Source organism: Mytilus edulis, chromosome 5 (assembly GCF_963676685.1).
Source record: "Mytilus edulis chromosome 5, xbMytEdul2.2, whole genome shotgun sequence".
NCBI lineage: Eukaryota > Metazoa > Mollusca > Bivalvia > Mytilida > Mytilidae > Mytilus > Mytilus edulis.
The window spans coordinates 34,666,233-34,691,141 of NC_092348.1; the positions used below are offsets into that span (position 1 = coordinate 34,666,233).

Consider the following 24,909-nt stretch of genomic DNA (forward strand, 5'->3'; position numbering starts at 1 on the left):
GAACCAATCGTATGATAGATAACAAAAATAAAAATTAATAAGCCAATCAGAGTGTTGTCTATATCGTGATTTTTAGATCGTAAGAACCACTACTATTATACCTCGGTTTTAACTTACACATAGTTTTCACAAGTACTCGGACGGGGACAGGGCAATCATGTTTGCGTTTATCTGCATGTACTGTATACTTATACTACTATAATATATATATATATATATAGACACTATAATATAGCAGGGTTCGCCATGGAGAAGAAACTTAGAATTATTACTTAATAGAAAATTAAATACACTTTAATATTTATAACATGGATACGTAGACTGTATTATATGTCTCTGATCATAGTATACAGAAAACAAAATGATAACGGACTTTCAAAAAAAGAGAGAGGGCTTAAAAATATTGTTCTGTCCCCATGTACCTAAATAACTTTTGATATCATTTCTTAAATTCTCCAGACATAAAATCTTTTACAAAAATTCTTCCTTAAAGAGATAACATACTTTCAACCAAGCTTAAAATGCCCGCGATTTTGCCTTTAAGTCAAACAGGATTTCCGGTTTTAAACTTGCACATACATTTCATACGAGTACTCGGGGACAGCACAATGATTATCGGGTTGATAGAGACTCTCTCTATAATATAGCAGTGTTCGCCTATGAGAAGAAACTTGATAGTTTATAGCAAATACACTTTATTTATAGGATACGTATGTTCATAGTATACAGAAACGCAAAAATAAGTGAATTAAAAAAAAAGAAAATAATAAAATAACGGACTTTGGAAACAAGGGGAGAGGGCTGGAACTATTTCCAAGTACCTTTGAATTTTTATACCTTTTCTGAAATTCCCCAGACATGAACTCCTTTACTGAAATTCTCGAGAAACGAAATATTTTACAAAATTTCTCCCTACAACAGTTTACATACTTTCAACCAAGCTCTTAATTCCCACGATTTTGCGGGTGTGGTCTAGTCATATGAATATCAAGTACAATCTCACTCGTTAGGGGTTTAGTATAATACCATCATAAAACATATGAGAAGAACATAACCCGTATCATGCCAACAACTGGTTTTAAAATAAATGTGTTTATTTCCGATGCAAAGACCCTATCGATACTAAAGCCACATTATGATATCTTTAATGACCTGACAACAGTATTGTTACTTTAACCCTTCTTTATAAGTCAGCTTAAAGGTTTTGTTAGCTTTTGATGTGAAATTACATTTTTTCTCCATTTAGTATGCACTTAGTGCTATGCTATTTTCTATACTTTATAAACATTTTTATATATTGCAAACATATATAACATTCCTTTATTTTTCATTACTCTTTAGAGCATGTCATATATTCTTTATTTGCTTTGCATTATGATACTCAACGCAACTAATAGCGTCGGGTATACTGTTTTAATCTGTCCGTCAGTCCTGTTCTTGTTATCGCAATTTCTCTGAAACCACAAAACCGAATTTCACGAAAATTTTTTGATAAGAAGGACATACTATGAATATGTTCATATCGACAAGACATTATGATTCATTTTTTTATCTAGGAGTTATGCCCCATTTGAAATTATTGACCTCAAAATACTCAGTCCTGTTCTTGTCATCGCAAGGCCTCTGAAACCACACAACAGAATATCTTGGAATTTTGTCGATAAAAAGGACATATTATCTAGATGAGCATATCGACAGGAAATAACGATTCAATTTATTTCTAGGGGTTATACCTCTTGATTTTGTTTGCCTACCGTTAATATGGAGTCCTTGGGTATGTGTGCGTGCTCACCAAGGTTCTTTTAGTTTATACAATTTTGTGCTTGCATACATAAAAAAACTATAAAAAAAAAAACTTTAAAAAAAGCTGATGATACCATCGGGGACTAATAGTCCACTAGCATCAAATCAATGCTGTAAAAAATTAAAACAAGACGTTATACATTATATGCGGCCGAAACGCTTTTTTTGATTTACTTTCACCAAGAACGCTCAAAGCCAAATATTTGTAAGCCAATGCAACGAAAGATGTTAAAAAGACCATAAACGGTGAAGAGCTATGAACCGAAAACGACAAAAAAAATAATAACCAAATCCATATTTAAGGTCAACTTTGCTTGAGGGAGCTGATAAATATAACTATGACGTTTGTTTGTTTGTTTTCATAAAAAAAAATTAAAGATACAGTGTTTATACTACAACAATCTAATTCATATTTGACATAAACACACTTGAAATATTGAATGTCGGTAGTACTAGATATGCCTGTTTTTCTGGCTTTATTTGAAATTTCAAAACAAGACAAAAAGGTGCAGTTAAGGTATATAAAAATTCGTATACATATTCAAGAATTAATTATGCATATTGATTCTTATGTAGTGATTATTTGATCTCAGTTATCATGCAAATTTTATGCGTATTTGTATTGTATGAATAACTAACCATAACCAGCTAATATAAAGTTGAAAGTAGTTTCATTTAAGCTTAGAAGTCAGTTTCTAAATCATAATTCGCAAAGACAGTTTTAAATTCTAATCTCAATTATAATCTATTCTGAAATATATTGAATATAATCGGATAATGTTTTCCCCTTGTTTTACAATTATTATTGTTTTCAAATTGATATCAAAATCGGTATTTGTTACACATCAACATAACTAATTTGTAAACCATAAAGATATATATGAAACGTGAAGATTTGTGTCATAATTGACCATTGTTTAGGTGTGTGGATTTTTATATTCTATCCAAATCTATAGCTAACTAAAAATCTGATAAAGTAAAACGAGACAGTAAATTTTGCATTTGAAATTGATTAAAATATTCTATTCAGTTATCATAAAGAAACCAAGTGCCTTGAAGTGTGTCAAACTGAAACTGTATCTTTAAAAGAAGCACGAAAGATACTAGTAGAAAAGTCAAAACTCATAAATCGAAAATAAACTGACAACGCCATGGCTAAAAATAAAAAGACAAACAGATAAATAATAGTACACAAAACACGAAATAGAAACTAAATACTAAGCAGCAAGAACTCCATCAAAAACTGGGGGTGAACTCAGGTACTCCGGAAGGGTAAGTAGATCCTGCATGTTAATCACATGTAAGATCAAGTAAACTCACGAGTTGAAGTGCTTTTATTAGATTTTCCAAAAAGAAATAGTACAAAAAGGACAAAGATCAGAATATTGTTTATTATGCCGACATATATATACTGATTTTTGAAATCTCGATAATATATAAGCAAGTGACAAATCAAATTTGGAATACTGACACTGACTAATTCATATAACTAAGAAATCATGTTGACGAGAGGAAATTCTAGCATTACAATGATGCTATTTGTTATGTATTTTTTTTCTATTATGATTATTTGTGTGAATCGACAAATAACTTCAATATCAAATAGTTTGCTTAGACCGAATAAATATTCATCGGAGATGTTATTATGCAAAGAAAAGACATTGGGGTATTTACAGCTGTCAATAATAAAGTTGAAATTGTCCGAGGTGTCAATTAATTAAAAACCCAGTGTCAACCGATTCTAAGCTTAATAACTTGTTAGACAAAATTCAGATGGAGAAAGCTTAAAATCACTGCTTTGAATACCATGGGTTATTATGTGTCTTTTTTCTCATTGGTTAAAAGCATAGGAAATCCTTCTAATAAAACGTTATATTCACCGCAGCAACAATCACGGGAGGTAATATAAGGTTTTGGTACAGCGTCTGTGTACCTAAATAAAGATTTTCCTAGGTGGCGTCAATGACGTCAAGTAAATTCCCGTGTTTCTTTCGTTTTCTTGTTTTCGGTGTATGTTTTCTTTTCCTTCTTTTGGTTTAATTGTTTTTAGTAAACTAGTTGTATTAAAAATGTCGACGTGTGAAAATTAACTACTGCAAAAGCACATAAAATATTTAGTATACAAAAAGGAGTAGGTTTAATAATGTCTTAAGCAAATACTAGCAAATTAAAGAAGGATAAGAAGTCATATAATAAAGCAATTGTTGACTTTTGTTTCCAGTTGATACAATTAGGCAATTGGCCTCGGTGAATATCATATCTCTGGGGTTGATAAATAGATAATAATAGTGCATTGACTTGACTTATCAACGGTATAAGGAGGAGGCTTAGAAACTGGCAAATGCGAGGCTCTGCCGAGCTTTTATCAAGTTTCGGGTCGAATCCTTATATCGTTGATATGTCAAGTTAATGCATTATTATTGTCTTAATACTGCAATCGTGAAAAAGCATTTGAAAAAATGTGTAATGTAAACGTTATTCATTTGATTTAAAAATTGGGAAAAATACCCCTTGAAAAAGGCCTAATAACAGGCGGAGAAATATACAAAAATATCACTGAAGAGACATATATTGTCGAAATCTAGATCTGGTGTACAAACAAAATATTGACACCTTGTGTTTGTGGCATAACATCTTGGCCACAAGTTTATCATTTTCTGTTTAGTATCACATTGATATTAAGATCCATTTTGTTACATCTCGTAATCAATTGTATTTGGCAATCGCCAATGGCAGTCTGCAGGGTTTAAGAACATCAGTTGTTCGACTTGTTAGTCAAATGCGTTTTGTTTAAATATACTTTTTCACCTTTCTGGTTTTTTTGAAAATGTTGTTTGTGCTGTATTTAGACCCTTCTACAATGAAATTTGTTTTACGTGCACACGTATAAAAATTGCGGTTTTTATCCAATGCAATCATAGGTTTGAACGTAGTTTTCAATTTAGACTTGTTTACATTTTTTTGGTTTGGGCTTGTATCATATTTTCCCTCCGGTTTATATGGTCCGTTCATCCTATATTGACTCTTAAAATTCAAGAGTCTATCTGAAATTGAGGGTACATTATATGGCCTTCCAAATACTGTTTCGATCCCTAACATCACTGAAGAGACATATATTGTCAAAATCTAGATCTGGCGTACAAAAAAAATATTGACACCTTTTGTTTGTGGCATAACATCTTGGCCACAAGTTTATCGTTTTCTGTTTAGTATCAAATTGATATGAAGATCCATTTTGTTACATCTCACGATCAATTTTATTTGGCAATCGCCAATGGCAGTCAGCAGGGTTTAAGAGCATTAGTTGTTCGACTTGTTAGTCAAATGCGTTTTGTTTAAATATACTTTTTCACTTTATTGGTCTTTTGGAAAATGTTGTTTGTGCTATATTTAAACCCTTCTACAACGACATTTGTTTAAATGCACACGTTTACAAACTGCGGTTTTTATCCAACGCAATCATAGGTTTGAACGTAGTTTTCAATTTAGACTCGTTTATATTTTTTGGTTTGGGCTTGTATCATATTTTCCCTCCGGTTTATATGATCCGTTCATCCTATATTGACTCTTAAAATTCATGAGTCTATATATAGCTATCTGAAATTGAGGGTAAATTATATGGCCTTCCAAATACCGTTTCGATCCCTAACATCACTGAAGAATTTGTATACGTGTGCATGTAAAAAACAGTATATTTAAACAAAACGCATGTGACTAACAGGTCGAACAACTAATGTTCTATATCCCTGCTGACTGCCATTGTCGATTGCCAACTAAAATTGATCACAAGATGTAACAAAATGGATCTTAATATAAATTTAATACTAAACAGAAAACAATTAACTTGTGGCCACGATGTTATGCCACAAACATAAGGTTTCAATATATATTTTTTTGTACACCAGATCCGGATTTCGACAATAAATGTCTCTTCAGTGATGTTAGAGATCGAAACGGTATTTGGAAGGCCCTCATTTTTAGATAGACTCTTGAATTTCAAGAGTCAATATATATATCAAAATTTCATGTGTACTGTAATATATAAGTAATCTAGTTGATTTTCGAGTTGACCTCAGAAGAATGTCAAAGATAACATGACCCCATATAAACATAATCATAATTATAAATATACACCGACCTCGTGTAAATGAATTTTTCTAACTCTGATTTTTCCTGTATAAGATTTTTTTTTTTTGTAGATCAAATTAGTAAATGAAATAGTTTACCTGTGTTTAACTTTCAATGTTGACATGCTTTTAATTTTTAATGGCTTTACACGACTAAACTTTGCATACAAATTTCTACCTTATGTGTTAATTCATGTTCACAAGTTTACGGGTTCAATGAGGTTGAATAATTTGCTTGCACGTAAATAATTCATCACCGATGTTTCTTTGCCTTTTGTACAAAATTGAACCAAATTGACTGCGTAATGCGAATTATTATTTCATTATTTCAGTTTTACTAATGATTGAAGCAAACAAAATCATATTCATTTATATAATATCCCGTAGTTAATGACCCTTTACCATTAAAAGTAATGATGTCAAATAATAATTCTCAAGTAAACGTGATTCTTTTTTCTCCCTAGTTTTACCTGAAATTTTCAACCCTTTTTTTTTCCCAAAAAATTTTATGAAAACAAATTCAGATATAAGAACTTTTTTAACATCTGGTAGAAAAGAAAAGCCTTTTAGACTTAAACGTTCAAGTACAATGATTGATACTTAAAGTGATAAGTTGCATTGATTCATGATGAATTTTCTGGCAATATCCGACCAATAAGAAAATTGACAGTTTTTGAACTACGAAAAAGTGAATTTTACCATATTTACATAAATGCAGCGAAAATATTAAATTTTTCACAATATTTATAAAGTTGCACATAGTTTTCCTTCTATAACTAGAAATTTCAAATCTAGATTGAACAAATTACTGATTTTTTACAATTTAGAATAGTAAATATTACATACACGTGTAGTACAAAATAGCAAATGTTGATTTTTAAAGAGAGATTGGTTGATATTGATTAATTCATAAAGCATGCTATTTGTTATCTATCTAACACAAACCAAATACAGTTTGAAAATAAAAGATTCAATAAATGTACAACTGAATGGAAAACATTATCGAGACATAACGTGAAAAGTTTAAATTCCTTGTTTACTATCACCTGTGATACAACTTTATTATATTCAGACGGTGATTTTTAAAGAGAGATTGGTTGATATTGATTAATTCATAAAGCATGCTATTTGTTATCTATCAAACACAAACCAAATACAGTTTGAAAATAAAAGATTCAATAAATGTACAACTGAATGGAAAACATTATCGAGACATAACGTGAAAAGTTTAAATTCCTTGTTTACTATCACCTGTGATACAACTTTATTATATTCAGACGGTGAGTTCATTTTATTGAGTATTGAGATAGAAAATTGACATATGCCATATCAATAAGGTTTGACATCAACACGACCGAAACACACGTTACTCTGATATTTATTACATTATTGTTAGTTGTTAACTTGAGTGCCAACAGTAAATTAAAAGAAGAAACAAAAATTAACCTTAGATTATGGTACCTTTTTCTTAATTTCAGAGTTTTATGTAAATTCGATGTAAGTATATCTAGTTTGAAACACTTTTAAATTAATATTCTAAATTTGATTTAATTTGATACAATTTTAACAGTTACTCAACAATAGTCTACAGTTTTGGAGTACCCAGATGAAAAAAAATGATAACATGGAAAACACAATCGCCTTGATCACACAAGATTGATCATGTTTAGTTAGCTACCATCAAATATGTCATTCGAATGCGTCCTATATATATTTATTGATTAATTCTGTTAAATGTGTTCATGAACGGTCACAAAATACTTGTTAGCATTAAACAATTTTGTTTTCATTTTGAAGTGTTTAAATAAGAATACAACATGTATTTGGTTTTGCGAGAAACAAATTGATAAAAACAATAAACAAGAAGGCCTTTTTGAGCTTTTGATTTATTTGTTCTCATATTTTGCATTTTGTAGGAATAAATTTACAGAAGTAGATAATGTATCACAAGGTTTTGTTGATATATTGTTTGCATAAATTACTCAAAACGCCGTATAATCATCCATTTATAGATATTTCTAATAAACGTGCAGCTACACTTATTATTGTTCTGCTTATTGGTGAGGTCTTTCGGTATCTTTTATTACACATTATCATCTAGATGAGTTAATGGAATCTGAGTGAATAAATATAGCTATAAGTAACGGATCCAGTTGTGGTGAGGTTTTGGGGGTTTGGACGCCCCGTTTTTTGGCCGATCGATGCATTTGAAATGGGACACATATTTGGAATTCCCCTTTATCCTAAGTTGGGTATCTACTTTTCAAAATGGCTGAATCCGCCCCTGGCTATCAGCATTAAACATGATGTTAGTCATTTTTCTCCTGTGTTATGTTATCATCTCTTATTTTCTTTAATTCATGCCTGTTCTGCACCAAGAGTCATTATTCTCATGTTATGGTAACGACTGTTATAGCTTTAAACCGTCCATTGAGAATCTGTCAACACGTCTTGATTACAAAAGACATAACTTAACAGACCTTTATATCGAAACTCTTGTTTTATTGAAGCATCTTTGAGTTAAATTAAAAAATAAACGAGTTAAAACTTTTATACAAAAAAAATATTATAAAAACCGGTCAAAATCATAATTCATTTGAAAATATGAAAGTTATTACAAATATTTTTAATTGTAATATTTAAAAGTCTTAACAAGGTACATATTAATAGATTTTGAAACCATTTACAATAAATCCATTTAATCAAAATGTAACGTATAAAATGACTAACCTTGTCTATTTTGTTTCTATTCTTCTATTCTTACATTATTTAAAATGACAGAGCATGCTCCAAGTATTCATTATAATTCATGCTATTTTTCATATTTGTTCAATTAAGCATTGTATCTGAATCCAACTGTTTATAACATTTTACTTAATATATATCTTGATTAGATATATCCAATGAATATTGTTTAAACGAATAAAGTTTAGAAAGTCTCCCTAAATATGCGTGATACGAAAACATGCTTTTGATAATTATGTTATCCACGAAACATTGTTATATACGATGTGTTTATATTGTGCAAAGTATCAATATTAAATCTTCCAAATTATAAACTGGTGTCTTTAATTATTTGTACCATTGAGGGAAAAATTGAGTGTTACATTTTTTTGTGTATCCACGGCAAGTGAAGGGAGTCAACTTAGGAATGCTGTGATTGGATATAAGGGTACAATATGGCCATGAAACTATTTGACTCCAACTTTAAACACAGGATAGTTAAGTACTTACACTTTGCTCACACATAGTTTGTCCAGGCTTTTATTATAAAAATGGTTAATAAGAAAATGTTAGTATTATGGCACATGGAAGAGTGAATACGACCGATTTCTCTTGACAACTCTTGATGTATTTTCTGAGGAATTATGGTATCCAAATACATATTTTATTTTTGAATACAAAGTATGTACGATTTAAATGTATGTATAATTTCAAATGCTATTGATACCATGCAAATTGGTTGATGTGTATGTTACATTTTTGTTCTTAAATATTTGAGTTGGGTGTTTATACTTCTTACGCTAATCATGAGTGATTAGCAGAGCAAATGAATAATATAAAGAAAAAATGCCAGCTAGAGTAGAGAAGATATAAGTGTATAACACGAAAAAAATGTCCAGAACAAAAAGCATCAACAGATGAAGTGTAATGACACAAAGTAAGAAGATAAGGAGTTGTGCTACAGAAGGGATGTACACTATAAAATAGAGAGCATGCTACGTTATCCGCAAATGAAACTTTGTGAAACATGCATTAACATAACGCTTTCTTGATTGAACAGTTTCGGTTAAAGTTTGATAAGAGCTCTATTTTCATACTGGATGAGAAACATTCACAATATTTTACTATGGCAGTTTGAATTATCTACTTTAATCTTGGAATTTACAACTTTAATCATGAAATTTCCAACTTAAATCTTGGAATTTACAATTTTAATCTTGAAATTTCCAACTTTAATCTTGGAATTTACAACTTTAATCTTGAAATTTCCAACTTTAATCTTGGAATTTACAACTTTAATCTTGATATTTACAACTTTAATCTTGGAATTATCAAGAATTAGTTTGTAATTATCATCTTTAAACTTGAAAATAATTTTAATCTTCCGACCCTCATTAGTCTGACACCGATTTTCAGACTTTCATTAATGGAGTTATTCTATGCATTGAGAACAACGCTAACTTTTACTTAATGGACTCTAGCCTTAGCCAAACGGTGCGCTTCAGTTTTATTTGCTTTAGTTTATTGTTCGCTAGTGTTCGCTATTGATAAACATTAATGCACATCCGCTTGCATGCATTATTAGAAATAGATATTAACATTTTGATTTTTGGCAACGGGGTGGGGGGGAGGGAGGGGTGGATTCATAAATTTTATACCTATATTCATATATAAATATACACAGATTAGTCTCTTTGAATCAATCAGGAGCATTACATTTACATAAATATAATGCCCCTGATTGATTCAAATACTATTATTGGCTATTAATATAATATTTCCAATATCATATTAAAATCAGATCTGTAGAACCTACCCCAAATCAATAAAAGGTTATAAATGAACAGTGCATATCATTATACAGTGTCATTGAAAAGTAGTGTCATATATATAAAATATCGCAAAACGATGACATACCCACGTATGCCCATTGATAAGAAGTTGCATCCCCTTCTTTCCATGGTTATTAGACTGCTTGAATAAATACAGACTTATTATACGTATATTTTTCTTTAACATTTTACAAATAACTAGTCGCGAAAATGATTATGAGTACATTTTGTATATGGAGAAGCAAAACAAACTATCAGCTAGAAGTAAAATATCAACCGTTTTCAAGATTAAAGTTGATTATTCAAAGATTAATGTTGAAATTTACAAGTTTAATGTTTATAATTTCAAGATTAAAGCTGGACATTTATGAATAAAATTGATAATTCCAAGATTTAAAGTCGACAATTTGAAGATTTTGTTTTAAAAAGGATTCCCCGTATACGCTTCCCTAACTTAGGACTGGTATTGATCTGAATTTTTTTTATAACAAAAGGATTCTGACTACTTATTTGCTCACTTGTGATTTGTTCTGCTGTCCTTTTTTAATATGCCAAAAGTATATTTCATATTTCAATATATGAGATATCATAACAATATTAGTTTATAGCTGGACAGGTATGCAAAAAGAAATCGGTTTTTGAAAAGAGTAATACTTGTCATTCTTTTCTTCAGTGTTATAATTAATTATCACTAACAAATAAATAAATAAAAATATAATTATGTTGTTAAATGGTTGAGCGTTTTTACGAATGTTGATTACTGTATTTCCGCACGACACTATCCAAAATTTAATGAGATATATGATGTGCCATTATTACAATAACTTATTATAAGACAAAGTGAGTAACTACTAGATCCAATCAACTATCTTTCCTTGAATATATTTTTACTTGCATTGATTTTTATTTCATTCTATATATTATTTCATATGACATATGTTTAAAACTTAATACAGGTATCTTTTGTTTCTGAAATCAATAGATCATGTCATCTGATACGATGAAATTAAAACAACAGTTATCGCCAAGCATTTATAAGGGCACTTGGAACTGTAAGCGGATTTTGATAGTTAGTTTTAGTTGCCAGAATGGAGCAACGACATTCCGTGATGCAAGCATTATGGTTAATAATGTGTGTTTTCCTCTTTTATCAGCAGTCTATTGGTAAGACATAACATATAAAATTATGTTAATTTGTCATAGTTGTAACTAATGAAAACAAAATTAATTGCAATATGTAGCTACAAAATGTTATGTCAGTTATAGAAGAACACAAAGATGTAAATGTAAATCAATGTTTACCAAAGACCAATCAAAGATCAATGATCAAATATAATTTTAATTATATTAATAACGAAACATTTTTCTAATGAATGCATTTCAAATTCTAACATTTTTTCATGACAGGTATGTTATTCACTTCAAATAACAAACCTGTCTGTTCGAATTGATCATTAACTTATAATTATAGTATTTTTTGAAAATATCTAATGTTTGCAAATAAAAAAAATCATGTTTATAAATGAACACGAGTCTAGAAGTAAGCTTAAAATGTCATATCTGTGTCAGTTAAATTAACAATTAGAAATACGGTATAGGTTATTTAAGAGCAATACTGTGCGGTAAAGTACATCATTTACATAGATACATTTTGTCTGAAAAAAGGTATGAAATAGATAATATAATACAATACAAATACAATCAACTATTTACAGTTATTATTTTTAAGTACTGTGAAAATATGCAATTGCATCATCATATCATCTTTATTTCTATTTCTACGCTTATGTCATCATAGCAATTCAGGGCAAATGATTTTAATCAATCTAGTAAAAAATATTCGATTATCAGTTGTCTGTGTTTCGGTACAGACTTGATTTATATTGAAACTTTCGGTTGATGAATTTGCTTTTTTGTTTTGTCCTTTTTGGTAATACATATCATTACGTATTGGTGGTTTCTCAACATCTTACGATCGAACGAAAATCGCCCTAACTTGAGGTAACTTGCCGTAAAGAAAAAAGAGCATTACTATATTTAATAATATTGCACTATCGGCTGTGCTCTTCTTCCTTTTGAAATGTCTTTTACATAAAAGGAATATACATGCTGGATTTGTTAAGACCATTTTGAGTCATGTATAGATTATCTCAGCCGTTTGTCTTAGATTTTTTAGAATTTGGGGTCCTCAATGCTGTTCAACTTTGTATTTATTTTTTATCTTTAATCACTTCAACCTGAGCGTCACTGAGGAGTCAAATGGAGACGAAACGCGCATTTGACGTAGCCTAATTTAAGCCTGATTCATTTGATACCTATTTACACCACTGGGTCGATTCAACTGATGGTAGATGTTTCGTTCCCAAGAGTATCACTTCATCAGCCCAGTAGTCAACACTTGGGTGTTGACATGAATATCAATTATATGGTAATTTTCTTTAATTTACTTATTGCAAAAGTATAAATCACTCGAAATACTAAGGATTTTCTTTTCTCAGCCATAGATGACTTTAACCGTATTTGGCACATTTTTTTTAAATTTTGGGTCTTCAATGCTCTTCGACTTTGTATCTGTTTTGGCTCTTTTTAAAATCCTTTTAAACTGATCGTCTTATGAAGACAAATCGCGCATCTGGCGTTAGAGCCTGATTCATTTTATAACTATTTATACCACTGGGTTGATGCCACTGCTGGTGGACGATTCGTCCCCAAGGGTATCACATTACCAGCCCTGTAGTCAACACTTCATGTTGTTGACATGAATATCAATTATATAGTCATTTTCATACATTAACTTACTGCAAAAGTATAAATTATCCGAAATACTTAGGATTTTCTTTTCACATGTATAGATTATCTCAGCCGTTTGTCTTAGATTTTTTAGAATTTGGGGTCCTCAATGCTCTTTAACTTTGTATTTGTTTTGGCTCTTTAATCTTTTAACCTGAGCGTCAATGGGGATTTAAATGAAGACGAAACGCGCATTTGGCGTAGCCAATTTTAAGCCTGATGCATTTGATACCTACTACACCACTTGGTCGATGCCACTGATGGTGGATGTTTCGTCCCAAAGGGTATCACTTCACCAGCCCTGTAGTCAACACTTGGTTGTTGACATGAATATGAATTATATGGTAATTTTCATAAATTTACTTATTGCAAAAGTATAAATCATTCGAAATACTAAGGATTATCTTTTCTCAGGCATAGGTTATCTCAGCCGTATTTTTCTCAATTGTTTCGGAATTTGGGGTTTCAATGCTCTTCAACTTTGTATCTGTTTTGGAATTTTAATCACTTTGATCTGAGTGTCACTGATGAGTCGTATGTAGTCGAATCGTGCGTCTGGCTTATCCAATTATAAGCCTGGTTTCTTTAATAACTATTTACACCCCTTGGTTGATGCCACTGCAGCTGGACGTTTCGCTCCCAAGGGTATCACCAGCCCAGTAGTCAGCACTTCGGTGTTGACATGAATATCAATTATATGGTAATTTTCATTAATTTACTTATTCCAAAAGTATGAATTATTCGAAAACTAAGTATTTTCTTTTCCTAGGCATACATTACCTTAACATTATTTGGCACACTTTTTTGGATTTTGTGGTCCGCAATGCTCTTCAATTTTGTATTATTTTGGCTTTTTGATTATTTTGATCTGTGCGTTACTTTTAAGTCTTATGTAGACGAATCGCGCGTCTGGCGTATCCAATTATAGGCCTAGTCCCTTTGATAACTATGTATCCCATTGATTCTGAAAACATTGCACCATTATATCTCCTTTTTTGACACTATAATAAAAAAAAACACGTCTGTTAATCATAACATATCTATTAGCAATTTTCCAACATGGCATAAATACTCCTTGCTAAAATTCGAGTATTCAAAAATGTGTCATTTTTATTGCTTATATGAACTAGAAAACTTAATATGAGAAGATATATGATTTTTGTTTTAAAATAAAAAAAAAGATGTGATCTTAATATATTTGTTTGAAATAGTCAATTGTCATTTCGGGGCATTTTATAGTTGACTACATGTATGTGCTTTAGAATTGCTAATTGTTGAAGGTATGGTGACCTATAGTTATTTACCTTTATGTCATTTGATCCCTGACGGAGAGTTGTCTGATTAGCAATAATTTTCACATAATGACATCCTAAACACAGCATGATACATACAAGAATCAGGAAATAAGTGAATATTTACTAAATAGGTCGTATTTCTGATTTAAAAAATTCATTCCATTTATCTAACTGAAATAAAATGGTACTTAAACATGCCTGTAAAATGCCAATGTTCTATATTAAATCTTAAAAAAAAGAAAAAACAATAATAACAATTAAAATCTTTGTAATGGTTATTTGATTATCAAAACTAATAGTGAAAAAAATAACTATTATTCTGAATGATATCAGAAAGAAAAAAAAAACAAAAAGCTTATTTTATCATGTTATGAACATTAAGATATACTTTCATTTGATTTTACCTACGAGTACTCTTATTTCAGAGCGTTGTGTCTATGGTTTTCATATCAGTTGTATTTTAGCTGTACTTCAATGCTTATCTTCTATTGCTCTCTATCATGCAGGATTGTTTTCATTTATTGTTTTGTACATTGATTTATATAGAAAATAAAGTGTTTATGCTGTACATGTAAAACCGTTTCCAAGTATTTGAAAAACTGTAAATTTGAGTTCTCAATCATGTTTAGATTTTTTTATAACTATAGAGGAGCAGCATTTGTTTACCCACCATGAGCACATATGATACCCTTCAGATTATTTACGGGGTTCATGGTGCTCAGTTTTTATATAATGTTTGTTTGTCTTTTCTGGGTCTGGTTTTTTTACATTTGTAGCTTGGCTTTTATCAGTGATTCTTCGTCCTATGAGTTTGTACTTTTTCAACGGTATTTATTGTCGTTTTCATAACTTTTTATAAACGTTATTAATGACAAAATAACAAAAATTATGGAAAATTTAAATTAGCTATTTAAGTAGATATTATTGTCATAGCTTACAAAAATATATTTTGTAAATTCATAAAAAGGGTGTTTGACATTCTCCAGTTCGTGAAGTCCCTGCATGTGAAATACAAATCCTTGTCTTCAGTCTATTGGCAAAGAGTATAGAAGCTCGTTAGTTTTTTTTCAACGTCCCCTGAATATTGCAAATTTTAAATACAGTTTATGCATTCAAGCAAACCAAAGAGTATTTTCAATAGTCTTTGCATTTCCTAATGTGATTAAAGTGTGTGCTATGCCTTTAATGAATTCTTGCTTTTTAATCTTAATCTCTCTAAAATTTAATAAAGAATAAAAGTGCAGTGTGAATTTATAAGGAAAAGGAACAATCAATGTAGACTGATTACACATTCCAAGCTAAGGCCATATGCTCATATAATTGTTTTCACTCAAACTTCTCCAGTGTCGTACTGGGGAAGGGTGTTTGTATAATTGTTTTATTCACAATACTGTCTGGCCCAAATTCGAACATCTCTTGAATATATACGGGTTGTACGGTCACTACGAGTACATATAAGATATTAAATTGTTTGGTACCATTTTGTCAAAATTTGACAGACATAAAACACCATTTACATTTTTCAGTATCCCTTTTGATCCTTTGCGACAACAGAACTTGAAAATATCTTAAATATGTTATCGTCTAAGATGTTGCGAATATGTTTGAACTCGGCGTTAAAATGGCAACTGCAAATTTATTGGCCAGCAGTACGATCTTGAGTTCATCCGATTTAATAATAAATCAGCACTTAACAGATGAATCAAATACATGTTTGTACCTTGAAATAAACATGCCCAACAAAAGATGACGGATCAGTGCCTTAAAAAAAAACAAGGTTGACTAGAATTCGTGCAGTGAATCTAAAAGTGGCATGTGTCCACTTTTCAATACAAATTAAACTTGCTTTACATGTATATCGAATATTCTGGTCCAATATTATATCTCTCAATATATCTGCAATAATATGAGATCTCTATATTCGATGAGTTTTTGTCAGGAAAATATTGTTTTATCTCAACGCTCTCATTAAATTGGAATTTGTTCTTAGTTTACACTACAAACCATTAAAGTCTGAAATGGCCTATATCTGTACTCGACTGTACTGATTTTTACTCGACCAGTCTGAATTGGTCTGACTTGTATTTGACATTACTCGACCCAAGTCTGAACCATACTCAACTGTACTGAATCGCACTTAACCCTTATCTTTGCCGTTGAAAATAGTCTGAACTATTACTCGACCAGTCTGAAACAGTCTTAACCCATTCTCGACCTGTACTGGACCTATTTTTCCAGTCTAAATCATACTGAACCAAAGGTCTGAACAATACTAGACCAGTCTGAACCATACTAGATCAAATGAAATAACATCTACTTTTTTAACTGTTAAAATAAATTTCTTTTTAACTGACATATATAACAACAGCCAACAACATTTATACATTTTTTAACCTTATATTAGAAATATATCTATTATTATATTTAGGATAAAAAAAAATATTATATATAATTTATATCAAAAAAGGATGAAATTAAACAGTTAAAGAAATAATTAAATTGTTTTTCTGATAAGTGGTGAAATATAAAGTATTACCTCTGCTTGGGGCAACTCATAAATAAGATCACACCTGGTCAGAGGTATTAAATTCTAAATAACATTGATTAAAAATTGCAACATCCTGTTTAACTTAAATAACAAGGCCTTTCAAATATAGATGTACTAGATAAGTAATACACGAATTTAGGAAAATAGGGCTATCTTTTTACCTGTAAACACACATGTACTGGGGTAATTAGACCATATTAAAGTGCTTTATGTATGCCATGTCTTTAATTTGACAAAAATTACATAAATTAATTTAAAAAAAAATTACTGTTACTTTTGAACACATTTCCTTTATTAAAAAGGTTATCATGGATTGCTATGGAACTTCTATTATCATGATTATATTAGATTATTGGTTTAATAAAACAAAACAACTAAGGTCTCATTTTTTTTAAATTTATTAAGTTGTTTTATATACTATTTCATATATACATATAAAAAAAAAACTTTCACTGCATTATTTACTAAACTCAACTGAAACCATAAATCTAAACTAGGCTTAAGTTAAAAATGGTGAAAATAGTCCTGTTACCATAAAATACTTCCGAAATATTCATGAAATTTTGAATAATATTGAAAACATTAGTCGCAATTCATTTTTTTAGATTATTTGATCAGCTTGTTTTATTTATATTTTAAAGTTGAAAGATATTATTATTTAAGTGTTGATTATTATTGTGTTGAAGTTATATATCATGATTGATTATTGTGAAATTTTAATTTCAATACTCTATTTAATTCATTTTTAATTTCAACTTGTTCAAATTTCATTTTTATTTAAAAATATTTCCTAAATTGATATCATTCAGTTGATAGATACAAAGAATAGGTCTAGGTTGGTTAAGACTTGGTCGAGTATGGTTCAGACTAGGTCGAGTACGGTTCAGACTGGGTTGAGTACGGGTCAGACTAGGTCGAGCATGGTTCAGACTCGTATAAAATGGTTAAGTACTGGTCAAGTACAAATGCGGACTGTTAAGTATGGTTCAGACTACAGTCGAGTATTATCAAGTAAATTTCAGACCAATTCAGACTGGTCGAGTAAAAATCAGTACAGTCGAGTACAGATATAGGCCATTTCAGACTTTTACTGGTTTGTAGTGTTAGTTAGATACCTGACGTCCAGAGAAATATAGTTTGAAAGTTTGATAGCTTTGTATCTCAAATGTAACAAGTTTTTGTGTTTTAGTTTAAAATGTTCTTTCTTGTACTATGCTTAACTTCTGTGCATGATTTGGACTATATCTATGAGTAGTTCTATGCAGCAAAAAGCATTCCCGAATTAAGGATAATACACAGATAAAAATGTCAAATATGGATTCAAAGTCATACATGAAAGTAAACCATTCACATAATTGTATAATACAGCTATGAGACGTGATATCTTTCAGTACAGGCTGTCTAATATAGATTTCCTTCTCCTGATCATTTCAAAAGGTTACCAAAGGTAGCTAAAATTTGACTATGTAAGAAGTTTCAATATGCATTTGATCAGACAGTATATAAAGTGATGCATCATCTGTTCGTTCTTGTAGTACTTTAAGCTGTGAACTATGAAATAAATTCAATTCATTAAATTCCTTTCCACTGAGTGTTATAGATCTAACCCAAAAGTCAGACGTTGGCGTATAAATCTATTCAATGACTTGATAACCAAATTTTGGTTGACTCCGTTGTATCCATCCGTGCATACCTGAGACACCGTTATGATGTGGATTATAGTTCAAAATGACAACCAGTATAAGTCATTTAAAATAACATATTATGAGGAAGATGATTATCAATTACTTTTTTACTGACTTGTAATGTTTACCTCGGTTTATTTTAGATTGACTATTTGCACGCCACAAATCAGCTTAACACATTGTAATTTAAAACTATCAGACTGATATTGAGATCTTAGTTATACTAGTCACACGCAGTTGAAAATATTTATTATTTTAATAGATATTTTTACTTTACAATTGTCAATATTATTATAAGTTTTATCTGACAATTGCCTTTACCATTTAAATTTCAACAAGAAAGAAGTACACAGCATTTTCCTTTGTCTTCAATGTTCTAGAAATAATGTAAACATTGTTCAAATTTTTGATCGATTCATTTGTTGTCATACTGAAAATTGCATAATTTCTCAAGTTTTTTTTTTTAATTTATGTGTAACATGTCATGAATCATCACTGACAAAGCCAAGTCATCAGCCAGCTTTGATATATTTTACTAAATATATCCAAACATTCCTTTTTCCGGCATAGAACCAACTGCTGTAGAAAACCACAGCCAAGTCATGAAAGTGCAAGGTGATAAAATAAAACATATTTACAATCCTATAAGACTTTAACTCCACTTTAATGATGTTGTGAAAAAACTAGTTTATCAGTTTGTATAGTTATATTATATTCATTTCCATGCTGAAGGGGAACTGTTTATTTAGAATTGCTATTAAATTGTCCAAACTAAGCTTTCATATAGTTTTTCTTTCTAAAAAATTTAAATGTGTTCGCAATTCCAAAAACATATTTCATTTTAGTTGTTTTTATGCTTATTCAACTGTCACATATATTTAATTTTGGACAAGGCAATAAAAATTTCACTGAAGGTAATGCTTACAATTGAGTATTAGAAACAAGCTCGAAGAAAGGGAAACAAACCTTATAAATCTGCACAAATCCTTTTTTTATCCAAATTGATAGACTTACCCGGTACAGAACGCTACTGAAAAATCCCAAATAACTATTTTATCTATAAACTGCCGTGTACTAAACAATACTTAACAGTACTGGATTGAACGCTAAACCAGTACTGACTGGTACTAAATCGATCGCGATAGTTCATGTACTAAACAAATCCTGAACCACTGAAAAAAGATCTTGACATTTTTCCTTGTTGCAATGGAAGGCATTTTAGAGTTGTTCAGTTTAAAATTGTCGCTTCACTAGTAAAACCCATTACTAGTGGAAGCTTAACGTATAGGTTTATAGAACCCCATTTTTTATTTTTAGATTCAAGATGAGAAATGACTTAAACAATTACAATTTCAAGGCTTAGTAATTGATAAATCCCATGTTTATACCTATTCCTGTCAGAACAGTAGATGTCTCCTTAAAACACTGTCTCATATACCATACCACATAGAACAGCAGATATTTATAAAGAACTCTGACAAGTCTCATATACCATACCACATAGAACAGCAGATATTTCTAAAGAACACTTACAAGTCTCATATACCATACCACATAGAAACAGTAGTAGTCTCCTAATAAAACCTAACAAGTCTCATATACCATACCACAAAGAACAGTAGATGTGTCCTATAGACAATAACTAGTCTCATATACCATACCACATTGAACAGAGGATGTCTCCTTATAGACAATTACTAGTCTCATGCATCATACCACATTTATCTATACTAATATAGATACTAAGAGTAGAAAAGGAAATGTTATACTTGAATGGAACATTTATCCTGCCATACTGGATACTTGATATTTTATGCAAAACTGTATAATAACTATTATAATTTTATTAACAAACTAATATACTAAGACACCATTGTATACACAGTATACTAGTATCATATTCACAATCAATTCTAAATCTATTATACTGAATACATATGAAAATAATAATAAATGTATCATTTGGCTTTCTAGGGGGCTACTCATTAAAACTTACAAAAATACTAATTAAAATAACCAAATCGAAAAACACTACCTAAATTGATTAAAAAATAAATTGCCTAAATTATGCAATTTTAAGAACCTGCAGTAGAGCCCTGACAGGTGAAAAAATTTATTTTAGAACCTGACTGGTAGAGCCCAGACAGGTATAAATTTTAAAAATTAGAATACCTGCGGTAGATCCCAACAGGTACTTTTAGAACCTGAGTGGTAGAGCCCAGACAAGTATGAATTTTGAAAAAATGAGAATTCCTGCGGTAGATCCCAACAGGTACTTTTAGAACCTGAGTGGTAGAGCCCAGACAAGTATGAATTTTGAAAAAAATGAGAATTCCTGCGGTAGATCCCAACAGGTACTATTAGAACCTGACTGGTAGAGCCCAGACGGGTATAAATTTGAAAAATGAGAATTCCTGCGGTAGATCCCAACAGGTACCAAAACTAACTTAATTATCACCTTTAAATAAAACAAAGCCTTAATAATTTATAAGATGTATGAATGAATTGGGGGAAAATAAATTCCCTGAAATTAAGTAGGCCAAATTGAACGAAAAACATAAATCTAAAACAAACAAAACACATATTGTTATGAGTAGCCCCTTTTAAATATACATATAAAAAATATTTGACATTAAACTATGACTATTCAATTTTTTAAGGTGCAGCTGGGGAAACGGTGGGTGGGCTGAATTAATTTTCCACAAGTACAAATATGACTGCTAACAGTGCAATACTCAAACAACAACTGACCATCCTATCAAAATTATATACAGATGTTTCTCTGATAACATCCATGCTGTCATCCTGCTGTTTCCTATCTATGATCTAATACCTATCCCTTAATCTCTTAATTAAAACAAAACTGCCAAGCTGCCAAGCTGAAAGCTGACCTCATCATTAATGAAAATAAAACCAGGGAAAGTACATACCCTAGGAATTTATCAAATATGTATAAACTCTAATTTAATTTTAAATTACCATTTATACCTATTCCTGTCAGAACAGTAGATGTCTCCTTAAAACACTGACAAGTCTCATCTACCATACCACATAGAACAGCAGATATTTATAAAAAACTCTGACAAGTCTCATATACCATACCACATAGAACAGCAGATATTTCTAAAGAACACTGACAAGTCTCATATACCATACCACATAGAAACAGTAGTAGTCTCCTAATAAAACCTAACAAGTCTCATATACCATACCACAAAGAACAGTAGATGTGTCCTATAGACAATAACTAGTCTCATATACCATACCACATTGAACAGAGGATGTCTCCTTATAGACAATTACTAGTCTCATGCATCATACCACATTTATCTATACTAATATAGATACTAAGAGTAGAAAAGGAAATGTTCTACTTGAATGGAACATTTATCCTGCCATACTGGATACTTGATATTTTATGCAAAACTGTATAATAACTATTATAATTTTATTAACAAACTAATATACTAAGACACCATTGTATACACAGTATACTAGTATCATATTCACAATCAATTCTAAATCTTTTATACTGAATACATATGAAAATAATAATAAATGTATCATTTGGCTTTCTAGGGGGCTACTCATTAAAACTTACAAAAATACTAATTAAAATAACCAAATCGCAAAACACTACCTAAATTGTTTAAAAAATAAATTGCCTAAATTATGCAATTTTAAGAACCTGCAGTAGAGCCCTGACAGGTGAAAAAATTTATTTTAGAACCTGACTGGTAGAGCCCAGACAGGTATAAATTTTAAAAATGAGAATACCTGCGGTAGATCCCAACAGGTACTTTTAGAACCTGAGTGGTAGAGCCCAGACAAGTATGAATTTGAAAACTGAAAATTCCTGCGGTAGATCCCAACAGGTATTTTTAGAACCTGAGTGGTAGAGCCCAGACAAGTATGAATTTTGAAAACTGAGAATTCCTGCGGTAGATCCCAACAGGTACTTTTAGAACCTGAGTGGTAGAGCCCAGACAAGTATGAATTTTGAAAAAATGAGAATTCCTGCGGTAGATCCCAACAGGTACTATTAGAACCTGACTGGTAGAGCCCAGACAAGTATGAATTTGAAAACTGAGAATTCCTGCGGTAGATCCCAACAGGTACTTTTAGAACCTGAGTGGTAGAGCCCAGACAAGTATGAATTTTGAAAACTGAGAATTCCTGCGGTAGATCCCAACAGGTACTTTTAGATCCTGAGTGGTAGAGCCCAGACAAGTATGAATTTTGAAAAAAAATGAGAATTCCTGCGGTAGATCCCAACAGGTACTATTAGAACCTGACTGGTAGAGCCCAGACGGGTATAAATTTGAAAAATGAGAATTCCTGCGGTAGATCCCAACAGGTACCAGAACTAACTTATTATCACCTTTAAATAAAACAAAGCCTTAATAATTTATAAGATGTATGAATGAATTGGGGGAAAATAATTTCCCTGAAATTAAGTAGGCCAAATAGAACGAGTAGTATGAGTAAAAGCCCCCAAGAAATGATACAGGTACATATATATATAGTTAAAATAAGAATAAAAAATAATTCAATATACCATTTAAAAGAATAAGTACTTGAATATAATTTCATGTATGAAAATGAAAACAACCAAATTAAAATAACTACAATACTAAAATAATGAACAAAATGTAGTTCTAGGACTCCTTTGATGTAGAACAAAACATGTATAAGAATTAGGAACGACACATTCTGCTTTGTGCTTGTCAACAGTTGTTGGATCAATTCGAATGTAACGTTTATACCAATCAAATGACCATCTACCTAAAGTCTGGATAATGTGATCCTCAACCCCTGCTGCTGCTGCTGATGTAGCAGCACCAATTCGAAAGGAATGACCACAAAATTTACTATCATTATACCCTAATCTGAACAGCAAATCTCTAAGCAGAGATATAAATGTATCTCTAAACAAAGGAGCGTTATATACTTATCACTACGAAATAAATAGGAATCTGGTGTAGCTCCCTAATTTGTTCGTACTTGTAAATATTTTCGCATCAAATCAACTGGGTTGAAAATAAACCTTCTCGAAATAGGTCACATTCGGAGAAATTCAGATGTAATGTGAAATTTAGAAAATTAGATATTTTGAATTAAGAGTGTCCTGCCTGCAATTTACTACTATACGTAAATTCACTACATCAGAGAAATCCAAAAAGTTAGATTAATTGAGCACTGCAACCGTAAGTCAACGAATTTGTTAAAGGGTCAGGAAGCCCTATTCTTAAGTTATTATGCCTAATTCCTGCTAAATACCATTCAATTGTACATGTGTAGCATGAGCTAGCTTAAGAGAAATCTTGCAGTTACAAAATAAATTAAACAATCTTCATCTATTATTGGCACACTTTTTATATATTTCTAACTAGTCATACCATAAATGTTTTAAAACATAAAAAGCCAGAATAATAAGTCTAACTAAAACTTATACATAAGGATGCCTAGAACCCTGTGGTAGAACCCACAGGTGAAACAACAATTACCTGAGGTAGAACCCAGATAGGTAAAAATACTTGAATACTGTAGTAAATCCCTGACAAGCGAGACATATAATAACATATGGTAAACCCCAGATAGGTGAAAAAAAAAAAAAAAAAAAAACATTTGGAAGACCGAAAAAAGGTAAAAATTCTTGAGACTGCATATAAAATAGAGCAGGTCTGCAAGCATTGCCACATGCATGTGCAATGTACGTACTGTGATACAATGTTACTGGATTGATTGATTGATTGATTGATTGATTGATTGATTGATTGCTGGTTGCTTAACGTGCCCATGTTCACTGGATATATGAATGTTGAATCCTGCACAGCTGCATCTGGCAAATACCATAACTTTGAGTTCACTGGAACTGACAAGTCGTGTAGCACTCCTTAGGCGGATTTATAGTTACAATTTCACCTACTATCATTCCTTGAGAACCATAAATAGCATTCCAGCTGGGACTATTATACTATAATATTCCCAGATTCCTGCTGAAATATAAAACTAAAGCAGTATCATGTCTTAAACATCTGCTCCAACCCTAAAACAGGTGAAAACAATATATGAACCTGTGCTAAATCCAGACAGGTAAAATCT

At 30.9% G+C, this 24,909-nt stretch overlaps 1 protein-coding gene across 2 annotated transcripts in view; it reads left to right on the forward strand.

Annotated features, from left to right (window-relative positions):
- The first annotated feature begins 11,468 nt into the window (after positions 1-11,468).
- LOC139523521 (uncharacterized) overlaps positions 11,469-24,909 on the forward strand; it is a 60,224-nt gene continuing 46,783 nt past the window's right edge. The window contains exon 1 of one of the 2 annotated variants that reach the window (XM_071317589.1): positions 11,469-11,650. In XM_071317589.1, coding sequence (XP_071173690.1) covers positions 11,575-11,650 — 76 coding nt within the window. In that variant the 5' untranslated portion in view covers positions 11,469-11,574. The remainder of the gene's footprint in view (positions 11,651-24,909) is intronic. The other variant, XM_071317590.1, reaches the window with a different exon arrangement.